The sequence below is a fragment of the Pyxicephalus adspersus genome, chromosome 9, assembly GCF_032062135.1.
Source record: "Pyxicephalus adspersus chromosome 9, UCB_Pads_2.0, whole genome shotgun sequence".
NCBI classification, from domain to species: Eukaryota; Metazoa; Chordata; class Amphibia; order Anura; family Pyxicephalidae; genus Pyxicephalus; species Pyxicephalus adspersus.
In genome coordinates this window covers 50,520,065-50,545,442 of record NC_092866.1, presented here as the reverse complement: position 1 = coordinate 50,545,442, position 25,378 = coordinate 50,520,065, and the positions used below count along the sequence as shown (strand labels likewise).

At 38.9% G+C, this 25,378-nt stretch overlaps 1 protein-coding gene across 1 annotated transcript; it reads right to left on the bottom strand.

The window, feature by feature from the left end:
- Window positions 1-4,553: 4,553 nt before the first annotated feature.
- Window positions 4,554-24,098, bottom strand: DEPDC7 (DEP domain containing 7). Its single transcript, XM_072421882.1, has 9 exons — window positions 24,003-24,098; window positions 16,001-16,400; window positions 12,186-12,313; window positions 10,214-10,397; window positions 9,367-9,584; window positions 6,784-6,926; window positions 5,943-6,068; window positions 5,110-5,188; window positions 4,554-4,861 (listed from the first exon to the last, which is right to left on the bottom strand). The coding sequence occupies exons 1-9, from the start codon at window positions 24,067-24,069 to the stop codon at window positions 4,647-4,649; spliced, it is 1,560 nt and encodes a 519-aa protein (XP_072277983.1). The 5' UTR covers window positions 24,070-24,098; the 3' UTR covers window positions 4,554-4,646.
- Between the last annotated feature and the right edge of the window lie 1,280 nt (window positions 24,099-25,378).

The window sequence follows — 25,378 nt, the reverse complement described above, 5'->3', positions numbered from 1 at the left end:
TACTATACTAAATTTTTTATGATACTTTGGTACTTCTCTTAGATTGTAAGCATTGTCCTCTTCTGCTCCTGTGTCACTGTCTGTCATTTGCAACCCCTATTTAATGTACAACGCTGCATATTATGTTGGCGCCATATAAATAATAATTTTGGAAAGCCAATATATAGGCAAAACTTTTAACCAGTCATTTTTTGCTCACTTGATCCAAGGGTTGTTGGGGTATTTCCTTTGCCTTCATCTGCTTAATGTTTTCTTTTTTTCCCATTTTAGAAAATTAGAAGCTATGAAAAATGACGCATTATATGTTTATTCCTTCTATTCATTTGAATATCTGGGTAAGAACCTACACTAGAGACAATCTGTTAAACTACTACAGAATCTCCAATTGTCACGTCTTCAACTCATTAGTTAGGTCACACCATGCAGAATATTTTTGGTTCTTTTGGTTTTATGATTATTCAGAAATGTATGTCATGGGTATTGCAGCTGTCGATAACTTTCTATATTTAAAAGAAATTGACAGAATCAGAGGATTTATTGCTGAATGGATCAGCACTCAGGTTAATGGCTATTCTGTTGTCTGAACCCCTGGCATGCAAAGATGTCATCTGAGACAGGTTTATCTCCTGCCAAACGTTTTAGAACACATTAGCGTTCCTTCTAAACCCTTCATTCAAAATGCAAACACAACTAAATAGCTTCAAACTTTCACAGAACAGGAAAGGCAAGAAAATCTATAAAAACAAGTAACTGCTGATTGTACTGCTGATTGTATTCTACAACCACTAGTGAATAGGACAAACCATACATTTGTACATAGTCATACATGAATAATCACTGGAATCGCGATGCAGTACCGGTCTTTGGACAATTGTGTGTCCCCATCAAAAGATTTCACTTTACATTTTGTTCCAGGGACAACACTAAATTGTGGGATCCCCCCCCTCACTTTCCTGAACATACCCAGGGTCACCTAGACTTTGCAAGCACACGGTTTCATTATTCAAGCCCGACTACATGGAAAGTTGAACAAGGAAAATTCTATTAGGCTAATGCAAACAGTGTGGAACAAAGTGGTGAACCTGTTTAATGTGCTTATACACTGCATTACAGCTATTTCCTCCATTTCTGAATTCAGACGATGGGAGAGTCAGGCAAATGTGACCATGTGAGACCCATGGTTGTCAGACTACATTTCCCAGCATCATGGGCTTGATTTACTAAAGCTCTCACACTGGAGAAGATAGACTATCATGGGAGAACCTGGGTGATTCTGGAAACCAGGTTTGCTGGATCACCAAAGATAGTATATCTTCTCCTGTATTGGGGAGCTTTAATAAATCAGGCCAATGTGTCTACAAAAGTAGGCATGACTTGTAGTCACAGAACCCTAGACACTACCAATTGCCTGACATCGATCAGTACCTGCTGCAACCTTCCACCTTGTGACTTGTCAAGAAGTTACAATGTACAGTTTGATCTCATGAGAGATTAAGGAATTGCTTCATCCTTTCTGTATCATGCTGAGATCACCAGCAGAATTCGTTTTTTGAAAAATTATACTTTCTCCATATGGCAATATGTGAGGGATACCTTTAGGGGGCTAGGGTCCCAGGTTCAAATTTTAGGCAGGTAGCCATCTCCTTGGAGTTTGTATATTCTCACTATGTTTTCTTGGGCTTTCCCTGGCTAGTCAAATTTCCCACACATCACAAAAACATGAAGGTAGGTAATAAACTTCTCCCCAAAAATTGAGCTTGGACTGTGTTAAAGATAAATATATATATACACACACATTAGATTGAAAGCACTTCTAAGGGACAGGTAATGACATGAAACTGACTTTTTAAAGCGCTGCATAATATGTTGGGGCTATAAAAAAAGTTAATATAATAAAAATACTGAAAGTTTCACCTAAACCAGATTATCTGTAATAAACAAGATTACTTAATCAGTGCAGATATTACACAAAATCAATGTTCCTAAAATATGAGGATACCTCCGCCTTTAGCACACACTGCAACAGCTATAATTTACAGTACACATTCCTCTGCCCTGTTTATGAAGATGAAAGGTCAATGTGTGGTATGACAACATTCTTCCTGCAACACCAGCTGACTGATACAGATTTGTCATTGTCAATGAAATCGTCAGTTCAATCACAATTCCAAGACATTTGGCTCAACTAGATAACCCTGCTCAGGCTTCATATTTGAGATTCCTTCCCTAACCATTTTGTCTTCTGTGGATACTCATTTAAGAATATCTAAATTCAAGAATAAAACTTTTTGGAACCCAACAAGTGCTTAGATGTCTTCATTTTCAGTGTTCAAGCCAAGAACATTTTAGCACATGCAGAAAATACCTGTTTATCCTCCTAGAAATTCAGGATTATTGTCACTGCCAGTAGGATGAACCGGAAGCAAAAAAATGTTCTTCTTATGTATAGTACTAATACCATCAACCCCACCCCCAGTATTTGTTGTAGATGAACAAAGACATTTAAAGAGAACCATGGCTTCCCTATATAGTGGAGTTGGGAGTGTTTTACCCCTAAACCAAAACTGGCAGAATAGCTAGCTGTCAAGGGGAAAAAATGAATCTGAAAACTGTAAAGCAGCTGCTCAATCTAAGGAGTGGTAAATTGCAATATATAAAGTTTTTTGTTAAGTTTTAATCTTCAAGTGCTTACCCACACTGAGGCATGCAGTTGCATTAATCCTAGGTGAAGACACCCAACCCTAGAGCCGAGTGCTCTGACTGCAGCCTCAGATTGTTATTACCAGTATTCCTATAGCACTGACATATTATGCAGCGCTGTACAAAGTCCATTATCTATCACTAACTGTTCCATGTAGAGGATCACAATCTGATGTCATGCTCATATATCATTAACATAGCCTAAGGTCATTTTTTGGAAGGAAAGCAAACTAACCTAACTGCATGTTTTTTTGGGATGTGGGAGGAAACTGGAAAAAACCCCCAGAGATAAAAGGAAAAACATACAAACTCCATGCAGATAAGTGTCCTGGCTGGGATATGAACCTGTGATCTAGTGCTGCCAGAGCACTAACCAATGGGCCAACCATACTGCCAATTATTTTTTACTATATTTATATCATCTATATTAAAAAAAAAAAAAAATTATATATATATATATAGATATTTTCTTATACATTGCTCTACCCTATTGGCTTGTAGACACTTGTCTGAGCAACAAAGTTCAAAGGGAGGATCATCAGCAACAAAGCTGTTTACTTTTTGTTCCTAACTTTCGGATAAACTGAGGAAGGGTTGGGATAATTAGGCTTATTGTTGTCTGAGGCCTTGTTAAGACCCCTCACTTATTCCTGGTGTAATCCTCAGGGCAGGACCTAAATTAGATATTGCTAGGGTAAACCCGGCAAAATATCCATCTTAAAGCAACAGCTCCAAAAGCTGCAGTAGATAAGATTTATTGAAGGACTGTACAAAACCACAATTCTTCTCCAAGAGGTACAGAATTGCATGGTTCTTATATAGTTCTGTACCATGCATAAAGAAGGTTTTGCAAGAAAATCTAGTCATCAAAGATATTGACTGCAGCTTTTGGACCTTTTGCTTTAGAGCACACTTCAGCTACAAGGTTTGAGTATAGAATACCGACCTCAATGGGCGTGCTAGTCCTAACAAGCTTACATTTTTTAAATTTTTGTCATGAGTAGTAAATGTGGCTGAACCATTTAAAATGACTTGGGATTCCCCAGTAATTCCTCATTATGGAAACTTGCGAGTTGCATCTGATCATCACAAAAGAAATCTGCAGTTAATTTATAGTATAGTTTAGTTAAGATTTTGGTTTTCAAACTTTTCTCAAACCTGCCAACATTCATTTCGAAACGTCATCTATTTTCATGTTCCTCCTATTCACCTAGTACGTTTAAATTCAGGCATTTCGTGAGAGAAAGACAAGTTAGCAAGCCAGTTTGTACAGTTTCAGATGAAACATAAGCCAGAGAGGATTAAACCATCAATTTTCAACCCACTACAGGAATACTTTGGGATTCACTGAAAATCTCAAATCGCAGCCTAAAGCTTAGGTGTGGGTGTACCAAGGCCAGCGCAAATGGGTCAGCATAATAGAACAATTGTAAAAAAGAAAAACTTTGTATAAATTAGGATTAAATATGTTAGTACATGCCTGGAAAAATTAAAAGGAAACTGTTTTGTCAATATATAGTTGTTGGTGCTGACTACAGATATAAATACTCTAAACAGCATACAGGTCTTGTCAGACAGAAATGGATTTGGGGGAAGACCATAAAAGGGCCTTTTTAAAGTACCACAAGTCATTAAATACAGATTTCAAACGTCTATGTTCAGATGACTAAAGAACGGGAGTACATAATGCAGTTTTATGGAAAACCTTGATAGAGAAAGGAAAATGTCAACTCATCCAACCTTTAAGATAATTCAACCAGGTATTATATATGAAGGAGCTAAATCACAGCCTTAGGTACAAATATCAATGGAGTAAAAGATATACCATGATGCAATTTACATTAAATCATACATTAAAAAAAGCCTTCATTTATTAACGTGCAAAACAGACATATACAATATTAACAATTCACATTTACATATTACAAATTATTTACAATACAATATTACGTATACACAGTGCTGACTTTGTCACCAAAGAACTGGATGAAGATATCCGGGTGACTTTTGTAGAACTGACCCAGAAGTCGCTTCTTCTCTTTAGGGGACAGATTAGTGTTCTCATATATAGTTTTCAGTAAAGTCCACAATTCTGTCCGTGTAGTTTTTTGTGCAGTGGAATTAAGTTCACTTTTCTCTATTCTTTGGCAAAAGGTATACCCTAAGAACAAAACAAAATGCATTTCAGAAATCTGCAGAAACTTTAGGGCTCCTTGAGCCTTATAGTGGCATAAATTGGATTATAGCCACTCAATGCTTGTGTTGGTGAGAATTTTAAAATGTAGTTTTGTAAAACTTTAAAAAAGTACCAAAATGTTAGCACAAAAAAAAAAAAAAAAAAAAAAAAAAAAAAAAAAAAAAAAACACAAAAAGTATTAATTGGCTGGAAAAGGACTTTAATATACATACCTGTGTCCTTGTCTGGGTCCCTTCCCTGTTGAATAGCCACCAGCTTATCACTGACCATCTTGTGCAAACTTCCAGGAATCTAAATAAAAAGATACAAAAAAAAATGTTTTTTTCCTGAAATGTCCAATGATAATTCCCTCCTGCAGCCCTGGTTTACAACTTTCAATTTAGCCATTTTAACAGAATAAAACTGTGGATTATGAATAAAACGGAAAAAAAAAATGTCTATGGAGTAGCAATTTATTGTGAATTGCAAGATTAGGGAACCCTAAAGTAACTAAGAAGTATCTCAATTTCCGAATAAAGTCTTTATAAAAGGTTTGCCCATCCATTTTGGAATTCTGCACCACAATTTGCAGAAACATTGATTGCTTATTTACAGACAGGAGCAAAATGTAAATAATCCAAACAAGGTCAAGTGCAAACGTGCAATGGTTGTCGTCGGAAAGGATCTTTCACGATACTTTCCAACGACAAACGACTGCACGATGCATGAACGAGCGCTGTACATACAGCACCATTCTGCTCTATGGAGAAGGGAGAACGATGGAGCGGCCACCCGCTGCTCGCTCTCTCTACTTCCATTACAAACGTTCATCCATCGTCAGTGGATCTTTCAGGACAGTCGTTCGGACAATATAATCCGATATCAGCCCTGAGTCAATAATCGGACTAGAACCATTGCACGTGTGTACGTAGATTAAGAAAATGGTTAATAAAAAAATGCTTATTGTGATGTTACTGCATTTAACACAGCATCACCAGATAAGCTCAAAAACACATCCACCCCAAATACTAGAACCCCATTGATCCAAACATATCAATCTCCTCACCTTAAACACATCCTTGTGGTGGTCCAGTAGAAAAAGCACCAGCAAGTCAGACTTTCCCTTTGACAAATTCTTGTTGTTGACAATGGCTTTAGAGAATTTTCGTTTTACAGTCATTCGGTTTTCACTCTGCAAGGAAAAAGGGTTTCATTATTTGGATGCATGAGCCCCTAGGCACATTTGTCTTAAATGCTGCAACATATTTTTCATCCATAGCATGTTTGGTATGAAATAGAGAACACCTGTACATTCTTTTTAGCAGTTTCCATTTCTTTTACCTTTAGGGTGCATTTATTTTAGGTTGAAAATTTGAAATGAGAATGAAAGCCTACTCCCAGTGGCAGACTTGTAAGTTTAACGTTTATAATATTGTCCTTTAAACTCGAATGATTCCAGGCAAATATAAAAATACCACCTAAAGCTGAACTGCTGAAAATTGACTGCAGCACAATTGGCTCCTTGTGCCGTATCCCACCCCCTATTCCCCACCAAAACTATGAGTTCTGCTCTCTTGGCATTGTAAAAGACTGAAGACTAGTTACTTACATGGTTTACATATTAAATACATGCATAAAATGTATTTATACAGAGCGGCATTATTTTTTCTTTGTACACGTGAAATTCAGATGAAACTCCATTATGTATTTTTTAAAATCTAGGAAAGTTCCATATTTATACTGCGTGTACAATCATACTCAAACTTATCAAAGTGCAGAAGTCTAAAACCAATCACTAGCATCTAGAAGCTAAACTATTTTAAAACTGAAAGCACTGGGTGCCGATTACAGTTTGTCAGCCACCCAGACTCCTCTAATCACCACTCATATCCACCCAACGCCGTTACCTCTTCTTGAAGTCTGAACTCCGAAGGCTCTGCAGCATTCGCCATAAAATAGAGCAAACGTCTGAACTCTTCTCTGCTTTGGGAATCCAAGAGCTTCAAACACAACTGTGTGGCCTCCAGGGCTTGTTCTGTCTTTCCATTCACTAAAAAGTAAAAGAATTCAGTAAAGTTATAAACTTAAGAAACCTAGGAATACAAACTTTAGTAAACTAGTCAAATTGAAGAAGTGCAAATCTAAAATTAAACTCCAGCCTTCGTCTTTACAGTTGTAAATGCTCCTCTACTATAAAGCAATTGCCTACTCCGATTTCACCTAAAGCTAGCTTCTCATAGTGTGCATTGGAAAGTTTAGCAGGTCAAAAACAGCCTCCTTCATCTGGTAAAGATAAAGATATTTCTTGCCTCCTCAGCCTTATGGTCCCTGTCTTTTTAAGCAGCTGATTTCCACACTTACCCCTATGGAGGCACAGCATCTGAGCACTACCTCGGGCATGCAAATACAGCTTGCCCAGAATGTCCAGCCACTCATCGAACTATTTTGATAGTTGTACAACTCCAAGAGCCAGCCCTCTGCTACCATCAAGGTTGAGGGCTATTGAAAGCTAATAAGATGCGGAATTTAATATCAGAACTACTGGTCTGCATATTTGTTCAAAGACTAATGTATGGTGCCATTGATTTACCATGACAGCCAGAAAGCTTGGTTTTAAGGAGAGGTCATCAATGACAGCTTCCATTCAGAGCTGGAGGAATAAATGGACAAGCTTGTTCCAAGTCAGTGACTTACAATTTCTGGGAATGGAAACTACATTTAACATCAACTGAACATTCATTACAAATTTAAAACGGCACAGTGCTGTAGATCAGAAGTTCCCAACCGGGGTTCCACTTGATATTATCAAGGGTCCCTAGAGCAATGAGCAATTTGTGCCTCTCAGGTCAGTTTAGGTTGACAATGATCTTTTTCGATTGGTAATAGTGACATTCTTCGGAATGTAAGGCATTCTTCCTTCTAACCATAACACTATTATAAGCGGTGGATATAATAATTATATCAAAGGTTTCATGAAGACCTGAACTTATTTCAAAGGTTCCCCTATGTTAATAAGGATGAGAAACACTGCTGTAAATTCGATTATTCAGGTCAGAGCTGTAGGCTATTAATTCTTATCTTTTCATCTAAACCAAGAATGTGACAATTCTTAAAGGGGAAGAACTTTTCCATTTACTAGTTCAAGGTTATTGGACTTCTGCATTCAGCTTCTTACAACAGAACCCTTTTCTACGCCAGTAGGGCAGCTGAGCCTTTAAGGGCAAATTTTGGTTACACTCTATATTGTCTTTATTTAATTTATGTGACATGTCACATAAACGCTGCCATAATACAAGTAAATAAGAACAGGAAATGAATGGAAACTAAAGTGGCAACATCCTACAACATATAAAATCACTGAAGCCATGCAAGTACTAGAGTACATAAACTGTTTGCACAACACCTCTACAGAACTAAAACACTTATCACCTTACTTTCTCTTATCTCAGGTTCTCTTGTAAGTTTATTTAAACAATGTGTCATTTTCCATTAAATAGTTTGGTAACCACACTCTGGATAATGTACTTTAAACTCTGCGCTACATCTCTGGAGGTGTGGGCTTATGTGCAGTTTATTGAAAGAGAATTTATCCCTTTTAAAGCAAACCTGAAAAGGACTAAAGCCCCATACTGAGGATGATGGAAGTCAGAATAGTGCTGGAAATAATCTTTTGTAGTATTTTCCAGTGACTGATGAATAGGCGATGTTCACTCAAGTGCTGTTCTATAGTGAGGGGTGGCGGGAGGACAAGAAAATGGCACCATAGGATTGTTCATCAATCCTCCATGGCAGGAGCATGGTTGCATGCCAAGCACCCATTTTATTGCAACTACCTAAAAACTTAGGAGTTTAGAGCCTGGCTTTATACCCGTAAGGGAAAACTTGACCTTGATAATTATTGGAAAGTGGATGGTGTGAGCAGCCATCTACAGACATTTGTCAGTGTGCAGCCAAATGTTTTAGACTAACTCATCTGAGGTAAAGGCAATAGCTATCACACACAAAAAAAAAAAAAAAAAAAACATTGGAGACCACAACTGCCATCAACCAGGATCTGTGGTCCTGCGTGCTTTGTCTAGTCCGCAAGTACCTAAAAGGTATTGGTACCATATTTATGAGATCAGCTTCGGTGCTTTAAAAAGACACAAACTGTAACCTATCCCAACCTAAGAGAGTAAAAGCTTTTGCAGAAAAATGGTAAAAAATTGAGTATACATAATACAACCCTATGAATATTTTCTCAAGTTCACCCAACAGCTTCATAGGAGCAGGACATTCCAGCTTTAGACCAACACAGGTGGAGAAACCAACCTGTAGAAGTTTGTAGACAAAAGACTTGTTAGGATACCCAGTCCCCTTATAGTAACATTTCTAGATCTTGCCAGCAGGGCTCCTACATAATTTGCTTATCTCCTGACAAAAGGTGCAAACAACCTCTTAAGGAATTTGTAGTGCAAATACAGTTTCTCTTCATAGCTTCTAAAACTTACCCAATAGTTCAGCAATGCCCGTGTGAATGTCAAAGAATGGGTTGCTAACAAGAGGGACCCTATTCTGGCTGTAGTACTTGCTGATCGTCTCAAACAGCAACAGTTTCCATGACCCATCCTTGTCCGGGCATTCAGGAAGATTTCGGCTCACATCCACCACAATGTGGTCCGGGAGGAACTCCAAACAGTCCACTGAAGCCGAAACCCATTCATCTGCCCTGCAATGACAAATATCAAAAATATAACAGATATTCTCTTACGTGATGCTTAAACCAATACAAGACTAGTAAAATAGGTTCTTTGACACCTTTTCCAGTAAAAGACTAATTTTCAGACTTACTGTAGCCTTTTATAATCAGAGGTCACAGGGGTGAGGAGCTTTCCTGCCCCAATGACAATATTTTTACCAGGAAAGATAAAGTGGGTCAGTTTTAATATTTCTCAATTTATCAATTCCTTCAACTGTGAATGAGATCTTTCATTAGCATTTAAGCATGAACCCACTTTATAATCGGGTTCCAACATATGACCGTATCAGACCATGTTGTGGATCTGGTTCTGCTACTGTTTCGTCCAGCTTCATTAAAACAATGCCTGAAGCAAAAAAAGAAAAAAATTGTACAGTGCTTCAGGGACTCCTACACAAAACGGTCTTAAATAGTTACAAAGAAGCCAAAGAAAATTTAGACATGTTTAGGGTATGTTTAGGTGACAGATTTTTGTTGGCACTGGACTACAGGGTGGAACTTTCCAGAAGCCAATTTACCATGTTACAATGCAAGGGACAACATGGTATACAATATTGCTTTGACCGCCTACTGTTGAAAAGATTGGCCTCAACACTTACTGAGAGTCACTGAACGCCTTGAGGATCTCTCTGTCCATATAGTGGGTGGTAATGAGTAGCTCTTCGTTCTTTGGTTGAGTTTTAGGCATGGCAGGAGCATTCTCTAGTAATGAATCCAGAACTGGAAGGTCCACTAGCTGCAGAAGCCGGCGAATTGTTTGTTCTTGCCAAACTTCATTGAGAACTAAAAATAAAAAAAAACAAACATGTTTGTAGTTAAACAGATTTGGATTAAGATTTCCTGTATTGTTTTTCCTATTTGTACTAATCTGGGATGTGGTCAGGGATGATTTAAGCCCTGAAAGTACTCACTTTGTCTGATATTTGATTTAGGATTTATCTACAGCCAAGAACAGATTACAAGTCCTTTGATATGGTGGCATCATCAGTTCTTTTTTTGGGCAAGTAGAAACGCAAACCTACTGTCCAGTTGTCCAAGCTATCTATCACCTAAAACAAATTCCTCCTTCTATAATGGAGCCAATGAGGTGTTTTCAGTTAAATTAGAACAACCTAGGATGACAAAGCTGCTCCTCCATGGATCTGCCAAGTACAGTGAGTGAGCAGTGTTACCCTAGGACAGAAAATCTAGCAAGATGGTGAAAAGTAAAACACGCTATTAGGAGGAAAGGGGCAAAGTTATACTTTATAGGCATGTACATAGCAGTTGTGTACTTTAGCCTGTGGAAGACCCCATTACACACTATCAGTCTCTGATGGGTCTAGCACTATTCAGAATGCTCTGTATTGGAAGGTTAACCATTCAATTAAAACATATATTTGAATCCAGTCAGTCTTCAATGTAAGATTGAAAAATCCTGGTAGACTCAGAGAACATGTAGTGCTGCAAAACAAAATATACAGAGTGTCATCTTCTATTTAAAAGCCACTGTGCAGACTACAATCACCACCATTGTACTATGAGGGACCTTTTTAGAGATTTCCTTTCACAATCTTACAGCCAAAAATTGACAGACAGTCAAGTGAAATTACAAATAAACCCTTCCATTCATGGACTTACTGAGGTCGCCATTATACTTTATAATAAATGCAACAACAAGAACTGAACAATACTATAAACTGTGCCTTGGTCAATAGAAGGGTTTGTTACTAGTCTGGCAGCAGATTTGCCCTGGAGGCAAATATTTCAGGTTCCTTAAATTCTTTATGAAGTGGGTAAAGTATTCCAACTATCAGCAGACAATTACAATTAATTAATGAAATGTGGATCTTCAGTATTGCATTTCACCATTGACTTCGAGCTTTTGTAAACAATGCAAACCAAGGGTATGGTTAAGGTAGCATAAAACAGGATTGATTGGTATCAAGCAAACATGGAAACAAGAAAACAGTAATTATTAAAAAGTATTTATATAGCACCAACATATTACACAGAGCTGTACATTAAATAGGGGTTGCAAATGACAGACAGATACAGGAGGAGAGGACCCTGTCCCAAAGAGCTTACAATCTAAGAGGTGGGGGAAGTAGAAATATTAAACATATAACCAAAGCAAGTGAAACAAAACTCCTTCCAAGGCAAAGGAAATGACCTATGTGTGATAGAACTTTCTCAGTGACTACATGCTAGCACCAAAGCTGAGGGCTTCAATTGTATTGAAGAAAAGGGTAAACATTGTTATCCTTGAGAATGCAAGAATGAGGGTTTAATTGGCAATATCTTTCTTGATCATATTTCTTTATACCATAGGAAATAGAACTCTGGATGTGTGCACTCTCCACCACTTTAACAAAAGTTTGTAAAATAGAGGCATAGAAGGCAATTAAAACTTGACCAAGAGCCTGACTGTTTCAAAGTATAGAAAAAAATTTAGGCACGTGGAAGTGGGAAATTTCTCATACAAGAGATACTCAACTTCTTCTAACTTTGTCCACGCCAAAACTATAACCTAATGTTGGGTTTTATAGGCTTTTGGTGTGCACCAAGGAATTTCTCCAGAATTGCACTTACCATTGGGAGGTAGGTCAATGGGAAGATTCATCTGCGTTGGATCAGCAGGTGTCAGACTTAGGTTATGCCAGAGATCTTCCAGGTTCTGTGACTGAAGAGGTGCAGACTGGAATCTGGCCTGTTCATGCCTGCCGGTGACAGATTACAGGTTAGTCAACAACGCAGCAATGTCACACGGCAATTACACACACCATGAGAGCTAATATCTGAAAATTAGTTTGGAATTTATGACGTCAGATATATTTCAGCCATGAAGGTTTTCAAAAGGCTGGGCAATCAAATGCTATAGGTGCTTGTGGGCTACAGTGGCTGTATATTAGGAAGATAGACAACACGCTAAAGGGGATCACCTTCCCCACACATCCTTCTTTTCTCCAGATGGGACAATTTAGCTTCCACTCAAACAAGTAAAATATATGACATTTGTACTACAAAACAGGAGAATGGATTGACACCAAGCCATTGTTTGACTGTCTGTAAGGATGCATTATTCCCACGACCTACCATGCTAATGTACTTGAGCTGTGGATATTGTAATTATAGCAGGGGTTTCCAAAGACATGAAGGTTTTTTTAAGGGTTCCCCCATGTTAAAAAAGGTCAAGAAAGGCTGTTTTAAATTGCCTAGCAATTTTAAAAATAAAAGTATACTGCAGTACACTTCTCCATTCTGGAGCTGACCACTTTGCAATCCACCACCAGTAATCTTCCAAGTTGAAATAGTACTGACAGTACCTTGTATTTGCATTATAATGATCCAAAGATTGGCAACATATCTGACGTGCTAAGATTTGAACAGCACCAGACAAAAGGGCCCTGCATGTCATGTGATTAGCAGGAAGACTTTAGATATAAAAGATTTATTAAAAACAACCCCCATGTATATGGTGGTGAGGGGCATCAAGCTGCTCTCTTTCCTTCGAAGTCCCTGGTCGTTACATTAACCAAACAATACGACTTGCCTTCTAAACACTACACAGATTACCCGTCTAGACTACGATTTACCATGCATACCTCCTAAACCACTCAGTGCTCCGCCAAAGACCACTCAATCCCACCCCATGCACAGCTATAAAGTTTCTCCGAAGTAACCCTATTTCCTGAAGAGATTTGACAGGTTTACAACAGTAAATTGCTTTTTACATGTAAAGGTTTAGGTAACGGATTTCCATGTATAATTAGTAAATATACGTGTACATGTTATTTATGCATTACATTGCTAGGCATTTCATCTTGCGTTGCAGTGATACACAGTAGTGACGCTTTTAGAATTCGTCTCACTACAAGTTGGCCAACTGTGCGCTTGAGCTCAAATGTTAGGAGGGACTGTAAAGTAAGGAAACGTGCACAAATGGCATATTCATATTCTAGTTTTGAGAAGAGTGAAGAATAAAACACAAAAGGTGTTCAACTTTCCTTATGCATGGGGCATCAATTATCGGACATCCAACAGACCATGGACATACTACAGAACATGGTAATAGACTAAAGTATATAGAAGATAGATTTTTTTTTTTACTGTTCTGAGTAAACACCCAAGTAGGTAAAAAGACTACTGCCATGCAGGAACCCACCAAGCAAAATATGTTGCCAAAGGTATCAGCTTGGGCACCAGATAATTCTTAAGATGTTGAAGTTCAAGTTTTGACTTGCCGAAATGAACTTTGTTGATTTGTCCTCATAACCAATGTCATTAAAATAGGAGTCAGGAAAGCCAGGTCAGGAACAGGAATAAAAGACTCCTCATTGAAGGCTTGCAAGAAAGGGGCCCTACAGCATTAAAGGTTGGCAAGAAAAGTGAAGTGAAGAAAAGTTTCCAGACTGGGCACCTCAGTTTACTATCAGATTACAAGTTGACTTTGCATTCTATAAATGACCAATGTGTTTACCTGTACACAAAACCCTACAGCTAGTGCCTAAGAATCTAAGCTATTGACAAATTGCCCAGATTAGTGAGAAGCTATCCTCCAACATACCTAGAATTATCTAGTTCCTACACTTTAATACCAACAAACCTCAGGGCTACAAGCCTACCAGTCAAACTGCCTAAACTGGATAGATCTACACAAGACAAGACCGACTGAGATACCAGTAGCTTCCAGCGTCACAGCTCAGGAAAAGTCATGCTGCCGGATTTATAAAAGGTGTCAAAATGCTGAAAAACAGTCAGATTTAAAGCTAACCTGTCCTCCGATGGAGCCTGTCACAAGAGTGGACGTAAGATCCTGTCATTACTTTTATTTGAAAGGAAAGCCTTTCATTCCCTTCTTAGTTTAGTTATCAATTTTCCCCAATTACTGGGAAGATCCCACTGCCAACCTCCCTTATCTGCTCGTTACGTATAAAAGTTGTGTGATAAAAAAAAAAAAGTTCATTTTAAAAGTTAGAAAAAACATTACGTTTGCGGTATCACCACTCATTAAACATAAATATGTTTCACCGTAGATCACTGTCAAAATCACGTGACTTGGCAGACTGCCAACAACACAACTCAGGTTCATTTTTGGTTTAAGGAGGCCATATAAAAGTTGTATAAAATAATGCCCATAAAATAATTTAAACATTCCTGACATTTCAGGAGAAAGTCTAAAGGTTTACAAAGTTTATCAAGGAAGATATATAAATGAAAGTATGTATATTTAAGACTTTTTAATAAAGATTTGGATAGAGTCGGGAGGGATTAGCACTTCATTTTATTGCCGTGTTACAGCTAGGTAGATTCACCCTCTTTTTCTTGGGGTTCATTATCATTAAAGGAAAAACTTTAATATAAACTTTACCATTTGAACAAATACAACATTTCCCGCATCCTTATGAGTTTTTAGCCGCACAATTAATCTACAATAAAAGCATTTACAATCAAAATTGCTGCCTTTTCTATCAAAGAAAGTAGGGAAAGGGTCAAATGTAAACATATCATGGGATCAACATATGTTATTATTTCATTTCTCTACAGGACACAATTTATTTTGGTACCTACAGTGTAGCCCCAGGTTCATTTATTAAGCCTTTTCTACCTGTCAATGTATAAAAACTATCAATAAGCATGTTAATGAAAGCTACACACCCCAGGTTCATGGGTCACCTACAAAGCAATTAGGCAGACCAAGGTCAATTTTTTTCTACCCACAAATCTACCCACTTGTTACAAGTCAGTGACTAATACTGGCACCAAAAGATCAATGAAACTGGTATTTTCAGATGGAGGTCGTTAGGGGAACCTTAAAGACGGAAATAGGCTTGTAGGCTTCAGTTATCAACATTCTCTTTGGACAACTAAAGAAAAACAAAACTGTGCTTAAGAAAAAATTCTAACTGGCACATTTTAATGAAGATTCTTCTGCATACACAGCTTAGTGTGCAGGCTTGGTACATTTCCATGCCAAGATGAAGTAGCTTCAATGTGGCATGCTACATTATTCCCATCCCACCAATGAAGATGGCAGAAGACTTCTAATCCAAAAGAATATTGGGAAAAGTGAGGAAGGAAGAGAACAGCAGTGACAGGGACATTGCAGCCATCAGAAAGCTAGAGAGGAGCACTTTGGCTGGGGAGTGCCATTATGTGCAAATACGCAGAGAACAGGCAGTGGAGTTAACATCCCTTTTAAGGAATAGTAACCTAGAGAAACATGGGACCATCAGATGTCTCAACACCTGCTTTGGATATTCTTGTTCCACATCAGAGATCCACCCAATATAAGGAAGGAAAGTTGAGCCTTCAAGCGTGCATCTGATTTAAATATACCAAAAAAATGTATATTGCAAGAACCCCCTTTAGGTTCCCACATGCCAATACCACCTTACTCCACGTACCTCTGTGGTGTACATCGGCCATTGTTCTTATCAATTTGTCCAGCTGTAGAATGTGGTACATTGAGGAACCTGTACAGGCTGCAGCTGCTGTCTTCAAACACAAAGCGTTTCTTTTCTTTTCCAAACATACACGTGCTCAGCACGGATTCAAACACCTTACAGTCCATGAGAGCCTGGCACACCCGCACAACCTTGGAACGTAGGATTTCGGCATCGCCAAAGTATTTGTGCTGCACCAGGTGAGCAAACACAACATCCACAGCGTCTGAGCCAATAAAACAATCCGGGTGGGACTTCAGGTGGTGCCGCCGCTTTTTCACCTCCACCTGAGTGTGCAGAGCTTGGATGATGCTGCTCCAGATGTAGGTGGCTCGGAAAGGTTTGTTATTCAAGTTTGGACCTAGAACGGTGGAGAAAAAAAAGTCAGTTTAATTTGTCAGAAAGGTTAAGAGGACTCAGGTTTTATTTGGGAACCTTTTACTATATTTGAACAAGTGATGAACTCTCTAACTGGTGTCATTGTTAAGATTACATTTTAAACTCACTAGAAGCTACAAAACATGGAAGAGCAAACACGTAAGTTGTTAAAGATACAAATATTACATTCATGTAAACGAAATTATCCTAATTTAGAGCTTCAGGGAATAGCTAATAGGGAAAAAAATACAAAACTCTTGGCAGGTAAAATAGCTCCCATACAACACTTCTGTTCACCCAGTCCATGCATTTACAAAATGTTGCATTTAAGCAGTAAATCTTGAGCACCTACTTGACAGAAAAAGGCCAGCAGAAGGATGATTAGCTTATCCCTCTGCTTCCCACCCCAGTCATTGCATTTCCTGTCTCTGTTCCAGGTCAACACATGCGTATAACACAAACTTTATTGGCTCCCAGCGCTGCTTTTTCCAAATTCCACAGAATACAGAAGGATCACCTTAAGGCAAATTCCGCACTTAATAATTGAGTATTATATTAAGTACAGCTTAATAGGGTATTAACATATAATAAAGAACAATTATCATTTAGTTGGCATTTTGGAACGCTCAAAAACTTTTGTTGTAACGCAAATAATTGAATTTTGTGCATGCAATTGGCACCACTTTGAAATAAAATCATTCTGCCTAGCCTAGTTTGCATACAAAGTGGCCTTTTTGCATCTTTTTGACCAAAATCCTCCCCCGGAAAAAAAATAAATAACGTGAGACCTGCTTATAAGGGCCAACAGGGCCACCACCAGAGTTGCCTAGCCAACTCTAGCATAGCTTGATATTAGGTTCCTGAAATTTTATAAACGTCTTGGGTAGAATGACCCTTTTAACTTCACACTATATTTGTTGGAAGATAGCAGATTTACCATTTTTTGTTTTAGGACTGTTGGATAAATTCAGAGAATTTTGACCCAAATTGTAAAAATAAGAAGTCCCAAACACTGGCATAGGATGCAATCCAAACTTATTGAGCCATTTGGTAACCGTGCTAAATTCTGTACCTGGGTATGGAAGATGCCTTCCCTTGGAATAAATCCATGGCAAGCCCCTTTATAGCCATGATTTGCTTCAATAACTAACCCTACAGGATCCGTTTTAGCTTGCAGTCTAGAAGTTCGCCTTTTTATACGCCCTGCTATGAAATATTACCAGCTTTACCATTGTACTCCTGAAAACCACAAATATATTTTACTAGTTGACATTTTTACTGGCAGAAACAACACTAAAGTTCCCTGTTCTTTGGAGAACAGCAGTCAATTCACGCACAGCAGTAAATCTCAAAGCAATTACACCGGTATTATGGTTGTGGCACAACTTGTGGTATATAGAAAGCAAATTAACTGTTAGGAGCTCAAGAAAATATGAAATCCTTATAAAATCAAGAAGACCACCATGAAAAGGACTTCATGGGACAGGAAAGCCGGAGGTTCTTTTCCATGATGTACATTTTAGGTACATATACCGAGAAAGGTAGGTATAGACTGAATGGCCTTCCACTGGACTTGTGTGACCTTTTCTTTTTCAGTAATTATACACCACATGTATCCTTCTCAATAAAAAGTTGCTCCAATTATTCAGAAAAAAAAATATTTATTTAGTTTATGTATTTCAGTATTGTCCCCAGAAGTTTGTTTACAGCTGGGTGGGGAGAAGCTGTAGGTGAATGGTGGTCCCTTTATTGCAAACAAACTTTTTAGTAATCACCCAAAACTGCCTGATGAACTGAAACAGGCTGGGGAGAATAGTAAGTAGTGCCCAAGTTAAGGACATCAAACATACATACGACTCCTAGATACAAACAGACTTGACAGAGGCTTGGGGGGTTCAAGAAGAAATCTTCGCTAAACACAGCTGTGACTGAGCTCCTTTGCAACATCTTGTAACTCTTTAATGACCAAGACAAACTGCAGTTATTTCTTTTTGCATAACACAGCACATCTTGCTCCAGAAGTTAATGTCTAGGCTCCATAAAGGTTTTTTTTTGCTTTGTGATTAACTCGCAGTGAGATTTTTACACAGTAACTGACACCACGCTGCCCAATTTGTTGAAACAAACATCTGTCCTAACTGCATTTATTAAAATAATGTACCTGTTTCGACTTACATACAAATTCAACTTAAGAACAAACCTACAGTCTATCTCGTATGTAACTCAGAGACTACCTGTAGTGCTAACATTTTACATAGCACTTATGTAATAAACCTAAATTAATGAATTCTATGTCTTTATGTAAAGAAGCAAGATAGAAAATATTTGAGAATGACCTATAGCTCAAGGTCACTCTCTAAAAACTGGCCATCCATGCAACACCTTTCGGGCAAATTCAACTGGGAATAGAACACACAAATTCAACCAATGACCTGGATTTGCTTGGCGTAACTCTATTATAAAACGATAATAAAGACATCGAGAATCTCAGATACCATACAGATTCAGAGAGGGAAAAAAAGGAGAATTTCTCAAGGTGATTGGACTAGCTGGAAATATTTAATTTCCACATTTGACTGCTTTGGATTTCAGGTTGGATTTCAACGGTGGTTGAAAATGCGTTAAAGTTGCCATGAGTATGGCAAGACCTAAAACATCTTCTACTGGTAAACCCAGTGTCCAAAATCTTACAGCTGTGCTTCGGTGATCTCCTGACATTGGTACACTTTAACCAAACTCCGAATGTTTGCTATGGTTACTGTATACAAGCTTGTAGGAGACAAAGGTCATATTGGACACAACTATGCAACTATTTGCCATTTTATTACAGTTAGATGCCAATATAGTTAGTCACCAGTGGAGCTTAAAAAAGGACAGAAACGGTACATTGGACTTCCATACCGAGCAAGGTCAAATTCAGATCACGCAATAAATACCAGAGAATTCCTGCGCCTTATCTCTACACGCCTGTAACCTGCTGTCACCCAGCAAACAAACAGCAATCTTTCATACAGACCCCAATATTAATGTGAAGTTAACTGAACTTACGCTTGTGATGGATAGACTAATGCAGAATGCAACATAGTTTATACCTGGGCTGGGTAGACCAAACTACGTACATAGTCACCCAAAACTAAAAACTGTGTACACATTTACATTTTTCGTAACTGGAAATCTTTGGTAATCATTTCCAGGGACAGATGAATGAACAAGCACTGCACACAAACATCACCCATTCTGTTCTATGGAGAGGGGAGGACAAACAAGTGGCACCCCGCTGCATTCTCCTTCCTTGACTTAGCATTATAGCGATTGTTCACGGATCCACAACAAAGTTGGCTGACCATTGAACGTCAGATTCTCGCCCAAGACTAGATGTTCGTCATGGGTGATAATTATCTGACGCGTGTACATTGCTTATTAGGTGTGCTTGTCTTGGGAGAAACTCCAGCATGTGTCCACTGGTGGATCAATGAACCAAATGGGAAAAAAACACTGTTCACTCCTATGGAAGAACAAAACGTGGGGTGCTGTTTGCTTGTCCTTACCCCTCCCCTCTACATAGAACAAAGCAGCAATGTTTATGCAACACTCATTCTTGTGTCACTGGAAATGATCACAAAAGATAGTTTCCAGGGACAGAAATTTGATTTCTATCTGTACAGGGCTTAAAGAAGAATGTAACACTATAGTTTGCAAACAGACTAATGCAGAATCCATGATAAAAATATTTAACAGGAACATTGATAATTTAGTTGGCCAGTTCATTTTTACATATGACTGCGCTGTGCTTGGCCTGTGTTTGCTCCAAATAGAAAAACATAGGGCTTCTTTCCCAGTGCTGTGTTGCTTGGACAGGGGGGATTAGTTTGCATTATTGGGGATTACCTTTAAACTGAAACTTTTGCTTTGCAACATTATGGTTTTTTCTTACAATAAGACCTATCTTTACATGTCCTGGAGGTCAGCACTACTCAGTACCCCCTAAAATTGCTTGTTGCTTGGCTGGGTTCCTGGGTTCACTATTTCCTTAATTATATAGCAAATTAAAGCTACATACACAGGGTGGATGATTGTTACTTGACACAAAATCTAACACATATAGCAATAGACTCCACAAAAATCAGGAATGACCACTGTGCAGGAGAGCACAGTGGGGTGCCACTTGCACATCCTCCTCCTAGAACAGAAGAGTGCTGAATGTACATGTGCCAACTGTTCATTTGTTTGTCACTGGAACAACCATGAAAATTATTTTCCAGCCACAATCTGAGGTCTGTAAGGGGCTTTATTCAATACGAAACCTAAGGCTGGGTACACACGTGCAATATAAGGATCTTTCACGATCCATTCCAGCGACTAAGGACTGCAAGATGCATGAACGAGCGATGTACAACAGCACCAGTCTGCTCTATGGAGAGAAGAGGGAGGCACCCTGCTGCGCTTTCTCCCCCTTCACTTCCAATAAGATCATTCGTTGTTCACGGATCCGCCAGGACAGTCGCTGTACACACGCCAGATTCTCGTCCAATATCGGCCCCGAGCCGATTATTGGATGAGAACCATTGGACAAGTATACGTAGCCTATATGTCTGTCTCAAGTCTAAGGCAAAGCAATAAAGTCTGAGGATCAGTATGGATATCAGACAATAACTAGAAAAATAATGCAGCGACTAATTTAATGCAAATGTATTAGAAAATACAATTAGCAATCCAGGATTTCAGATTCTGGGGGTCACAAGTCAGCTTTACATAAGAAATGTAATAAAAGGCAGATTGAACCCTGCGCTTGACAATGTGAAACAAGCAGACGGCGCAGACTACAATCTTACCCAACCACAAAAAATTTAGATTGCCTCTTCCGAGTGAGATCACACAGCCCCATCCAGGGAAATTGGTATATATACAAAAACTGTATCCTCACCCTGACAGGAAGACCCAGCCAGTTCAAAGGAAATGAGCAAATACAAAATTTCAAACCAGACTGCGGAGCTGCCCCATCCACATTCCCTTTGCTGAGACATCACATACCTTCACATGTAATGCAGCCAAGGACGGGCTGTCCAACCGCCATATGTTAACTGCATTACACACCGTTCTGTTCTCCGAAAGCACAACATTCACACACCACTGACTAATAGTAAAGACAGCTGCTGGTGCTACAATACACCAAAAAGCAACCTGTGAATAAACAAACCTATAAAACCCACAAGCATTTATAACATGCCATACAAGAACCAGCACTACTGGACTAAGTTACATAATATAGTAGACGCATCATATATAACATAACACACACAGCATACTTAATACTTAGTTTATAAACACATACAAAGAAAATCAAAACACAAAGTGATGTAAGCCTTGTTTGTATACCAACACTATAGTGGAGCACTGCACTTGTAACCTTTTAATCAAAATATAAAGAAAATAAAACACACTTGTAATATGAAAGACATACAAACACATACAGTATACTTAACCCACATTGTATATTTACATACAATGAAAAGTCACAAGTTCAGTGATGGAAGCCTTAATTGTACAACAATACCATAGTGAAACACTGAACTTTATACTATTTTAATGAAAAGGTTACAACACAAAACTGGAGTCCAGAAACTCTGACCACCACTAATTTATATATATATATATATATATATATATATATATATATATATATATATATATATATATACACACACACACACACACACACACACACATATATATATATATATATATATATATACACACACACACACACACACACACACACACACACACACACAGTGTTCTCCCCAGCCCATTTTAGCTGGGTGCACCACCTGGCACTTTTCATTAACCACCCGGCTGTTTTTGGGTAGTTACTGATAAGTTGGGTCACAATACAAGGTCTGCCACCCGCCTAAAATTTCTTCCCACCAGGTTAAAAAAAATCCTGGGTTGAGCACTGGGTCACAATTCATGGGCTTCCACCCGCCTACAATTTCTTCCCACCCAGCTTAAAAAATTTTTGGGTTAAGCACTAGATAGATAGATATAGAACTGTGTTCTAGTTAATGTATGTTAGCTCCCACTGCCAACTGCTGCGGAGCGTACCCTATTGATTTATGTTAGCTGTGAGGGCAGGGGGTGCAGAGTTTGCAAAGCCCGGCTGGGCATAGAAAAGACATGCCTAATCTATATATATTGAACATCAATTTGGAATCCCTTGGATTTCAATGAATCTTTAGTGGATTAAAAGTAATCAGTTCTAAAATCCAATTAATTACAAACACTGCACGTACAGCCACCTAAATGTGCATATCAGTTCCAATAGGACCAAAAGAAGTTCTTCTGAACAATTCCCCTTCTACATGGCCAGCGTTTACACAGAAGCCCTGATTTATCTTAATGAACTATTAGAATTTATGATCGCTTTTCAAAAAGTTTGCTCTTAAATAACCATATAGATACCAAGAATGACTTTATAACAATTTGGACACCATTTTCTAACTAAGTGTCCCTAAATCATATCTACAGAACACTCATATTTATCCTCTGGCTTCATTATTATTAAAAATAAATAGGATTTATATAGCAACAACCTAACACAGCGCTGTACATTAAATAGGGGGTTGCAAATGACAGACAGATACAGACATCTTTGCGCTGGGGTTCTTCTAACACTGGTTATTGCACTGTGAGCGAGCCACCATTTCTGGTCTACATCTGACTGACATATGCAGGGACACTGGGGGAGTCTCAATGTGGCCCCCACATGATGGGAACAGTATCCCAAAGTCTGGGTATTGGGGCCAGTGGGCAACTTCAACTGCCAACCTTTTTGTTCATACAGACATCAGACTTCATACAGGTGTTCAATTGAGAATGTGCCAATAATGGAGGCTAGATGTGCACCACTTATTGCACAGGGACTCCAAAAATGAGATTGGCAATGGATATGTGCAATGATCAATCTATCCTATACAAGGTGTCATGTTAATCCAATGGCTTCATGAGATTTAATTCATTTTCTGGTATCTATCAGATGTAATAAATTACCAGATTATTACCAGATAATAAATTACCAAAAAAAAAAAAAATACTGGGGGGATCACTGACCTGGCACATTGCATGAATACACAAGAGGACCGGTCTATATATGAGTACATGCATTGTTGTATAGCAAAGTGTAAAGTAAAAAGGAAAGACGTGTAATGATCAGATGCATGCACCTTGGTGGAAGGAGGTCAGCTAAAAGATCACATCTAGAATAATACAGACGATGATAAATGATAAATTGTTGCCAAATAGAGGACCTGCAACCATGAGGACTTCCCATCTTCTATCCAATCACAAACCCATTTATAAGAGGGGCCCCATACACAGCTCCCATTCCAGACAATATACCAAGGCTTTCATATAGTAAAGGTCATTATCTATCTATCTATCTATCTATCTATCTATATATATATATATATACACACATATATATATTTACACATGTCAGCCTGCACACCCCAGTCCATGCACAGCCAGGAGTACATCCCATACAAGTTATCAATGTAAAGTGTCCCCAGCCCCCTCCCCGGTGCGGTACCTGGCGGTCGGTGTGCCGGGCTGTAGGTCAGGCTCAGTGTCAGCGCTTTCTCCCGCACGGTGGCCATCCTGCTCTGCCTGGGATCCCGCACTGAGCTGGGGGAGGAGCGTCCTCCGCTCTATTACTACGGACTGGGCGGGGTTAGTGACGTCACACAGCTCAGTGTCAGGGGAAGCCTGCAGGGAGATCAGCACGTGTAGGGAGTGTGGGGATCGGAGCTGCGCTGGATGCATGGAGGGGGGAGATGGGGAGCTTGCTGCTGATAGGCTGATCCCAGCACTACAGGAACCTGCAGCTCATGGGCAGCTCTGATCACCACTGGAGCTTCTGTGGAGCTGAGGGGCAGCTCTGATCCCTGGAGGAGCCTGTACAGTAAAGGGACAGCACTGATCACATAATGAGCCTGTAATTGATAGGGAGTATCAGAGACAGTTCTAGACAAAAAGGGCCATAGACAAGTATATAGTAGGGGTTTGTATATCATACCTGCACTCTCTGACATTGCCCAGTTTTCCCTACCCTATGTGAGCACTGATCACTAGAGGAGCCTGCACTGTGATGGGCAGTACTGATCACTTGCACCTGGTAAAAGGTGCTGATCACTAGTAGAGCCAGTGCCTGATGGGCAGGGGTGATCCTATACCCCAGCATATCTATTGTCTATATTTATAAGGCAACCAGCATAGGGTACAAAAACATTTATTAGGAATTGTTCATTCCAATATATTGCAAATGTCACAAGAGAGTGCTGCATGCTACGAAATAGAGTGCTATATTACAAGAGAGTGCTGCATGTTACTAAACTTAGTGGCACAAACCAGGAAAGTGCTGAATGTTACTAAAGAGAGTGCTGCATGGCATCAAAATAAAGAGACATATTACCGGAAACTTGTGCTTATTACTTAATACAATGACATATTAGAGAGTGTTGCAGGGTTCTAAATAAAGAGACATTTTACAAAAGAGTGCTGCATGTTAAGAGAGTGAAGAATCACAAGAGTTCTGCATGATTCTAAAAAGTGTTGTGTAATACAAGAGGATGCTTCGTGTTACTGAAGAGAGTAGCATATTACAAGAGAGTACTGCATGTTACTAAATAGAATGACAGATTACAAGAGAGTGCTGCATGTTACTATAATAGAGTTACATATTACAAGAGATTTCTGCATGCTACAAAGCAGAATGACGTATTACAAGAAAGTTTAGCAAGTTAGTGAAGAGAGTGACATATGACAAGAGACTGCTGCATGCTACAGAAGAAAGTGACATATTGGAAGAGAGTGCTGCATGTTACTATACTAGAGTTACATAATACAAGAGAGTGCTGCCAGCTACATACATAATTTCATGATATCAGATAAAGCATCATGTCACCA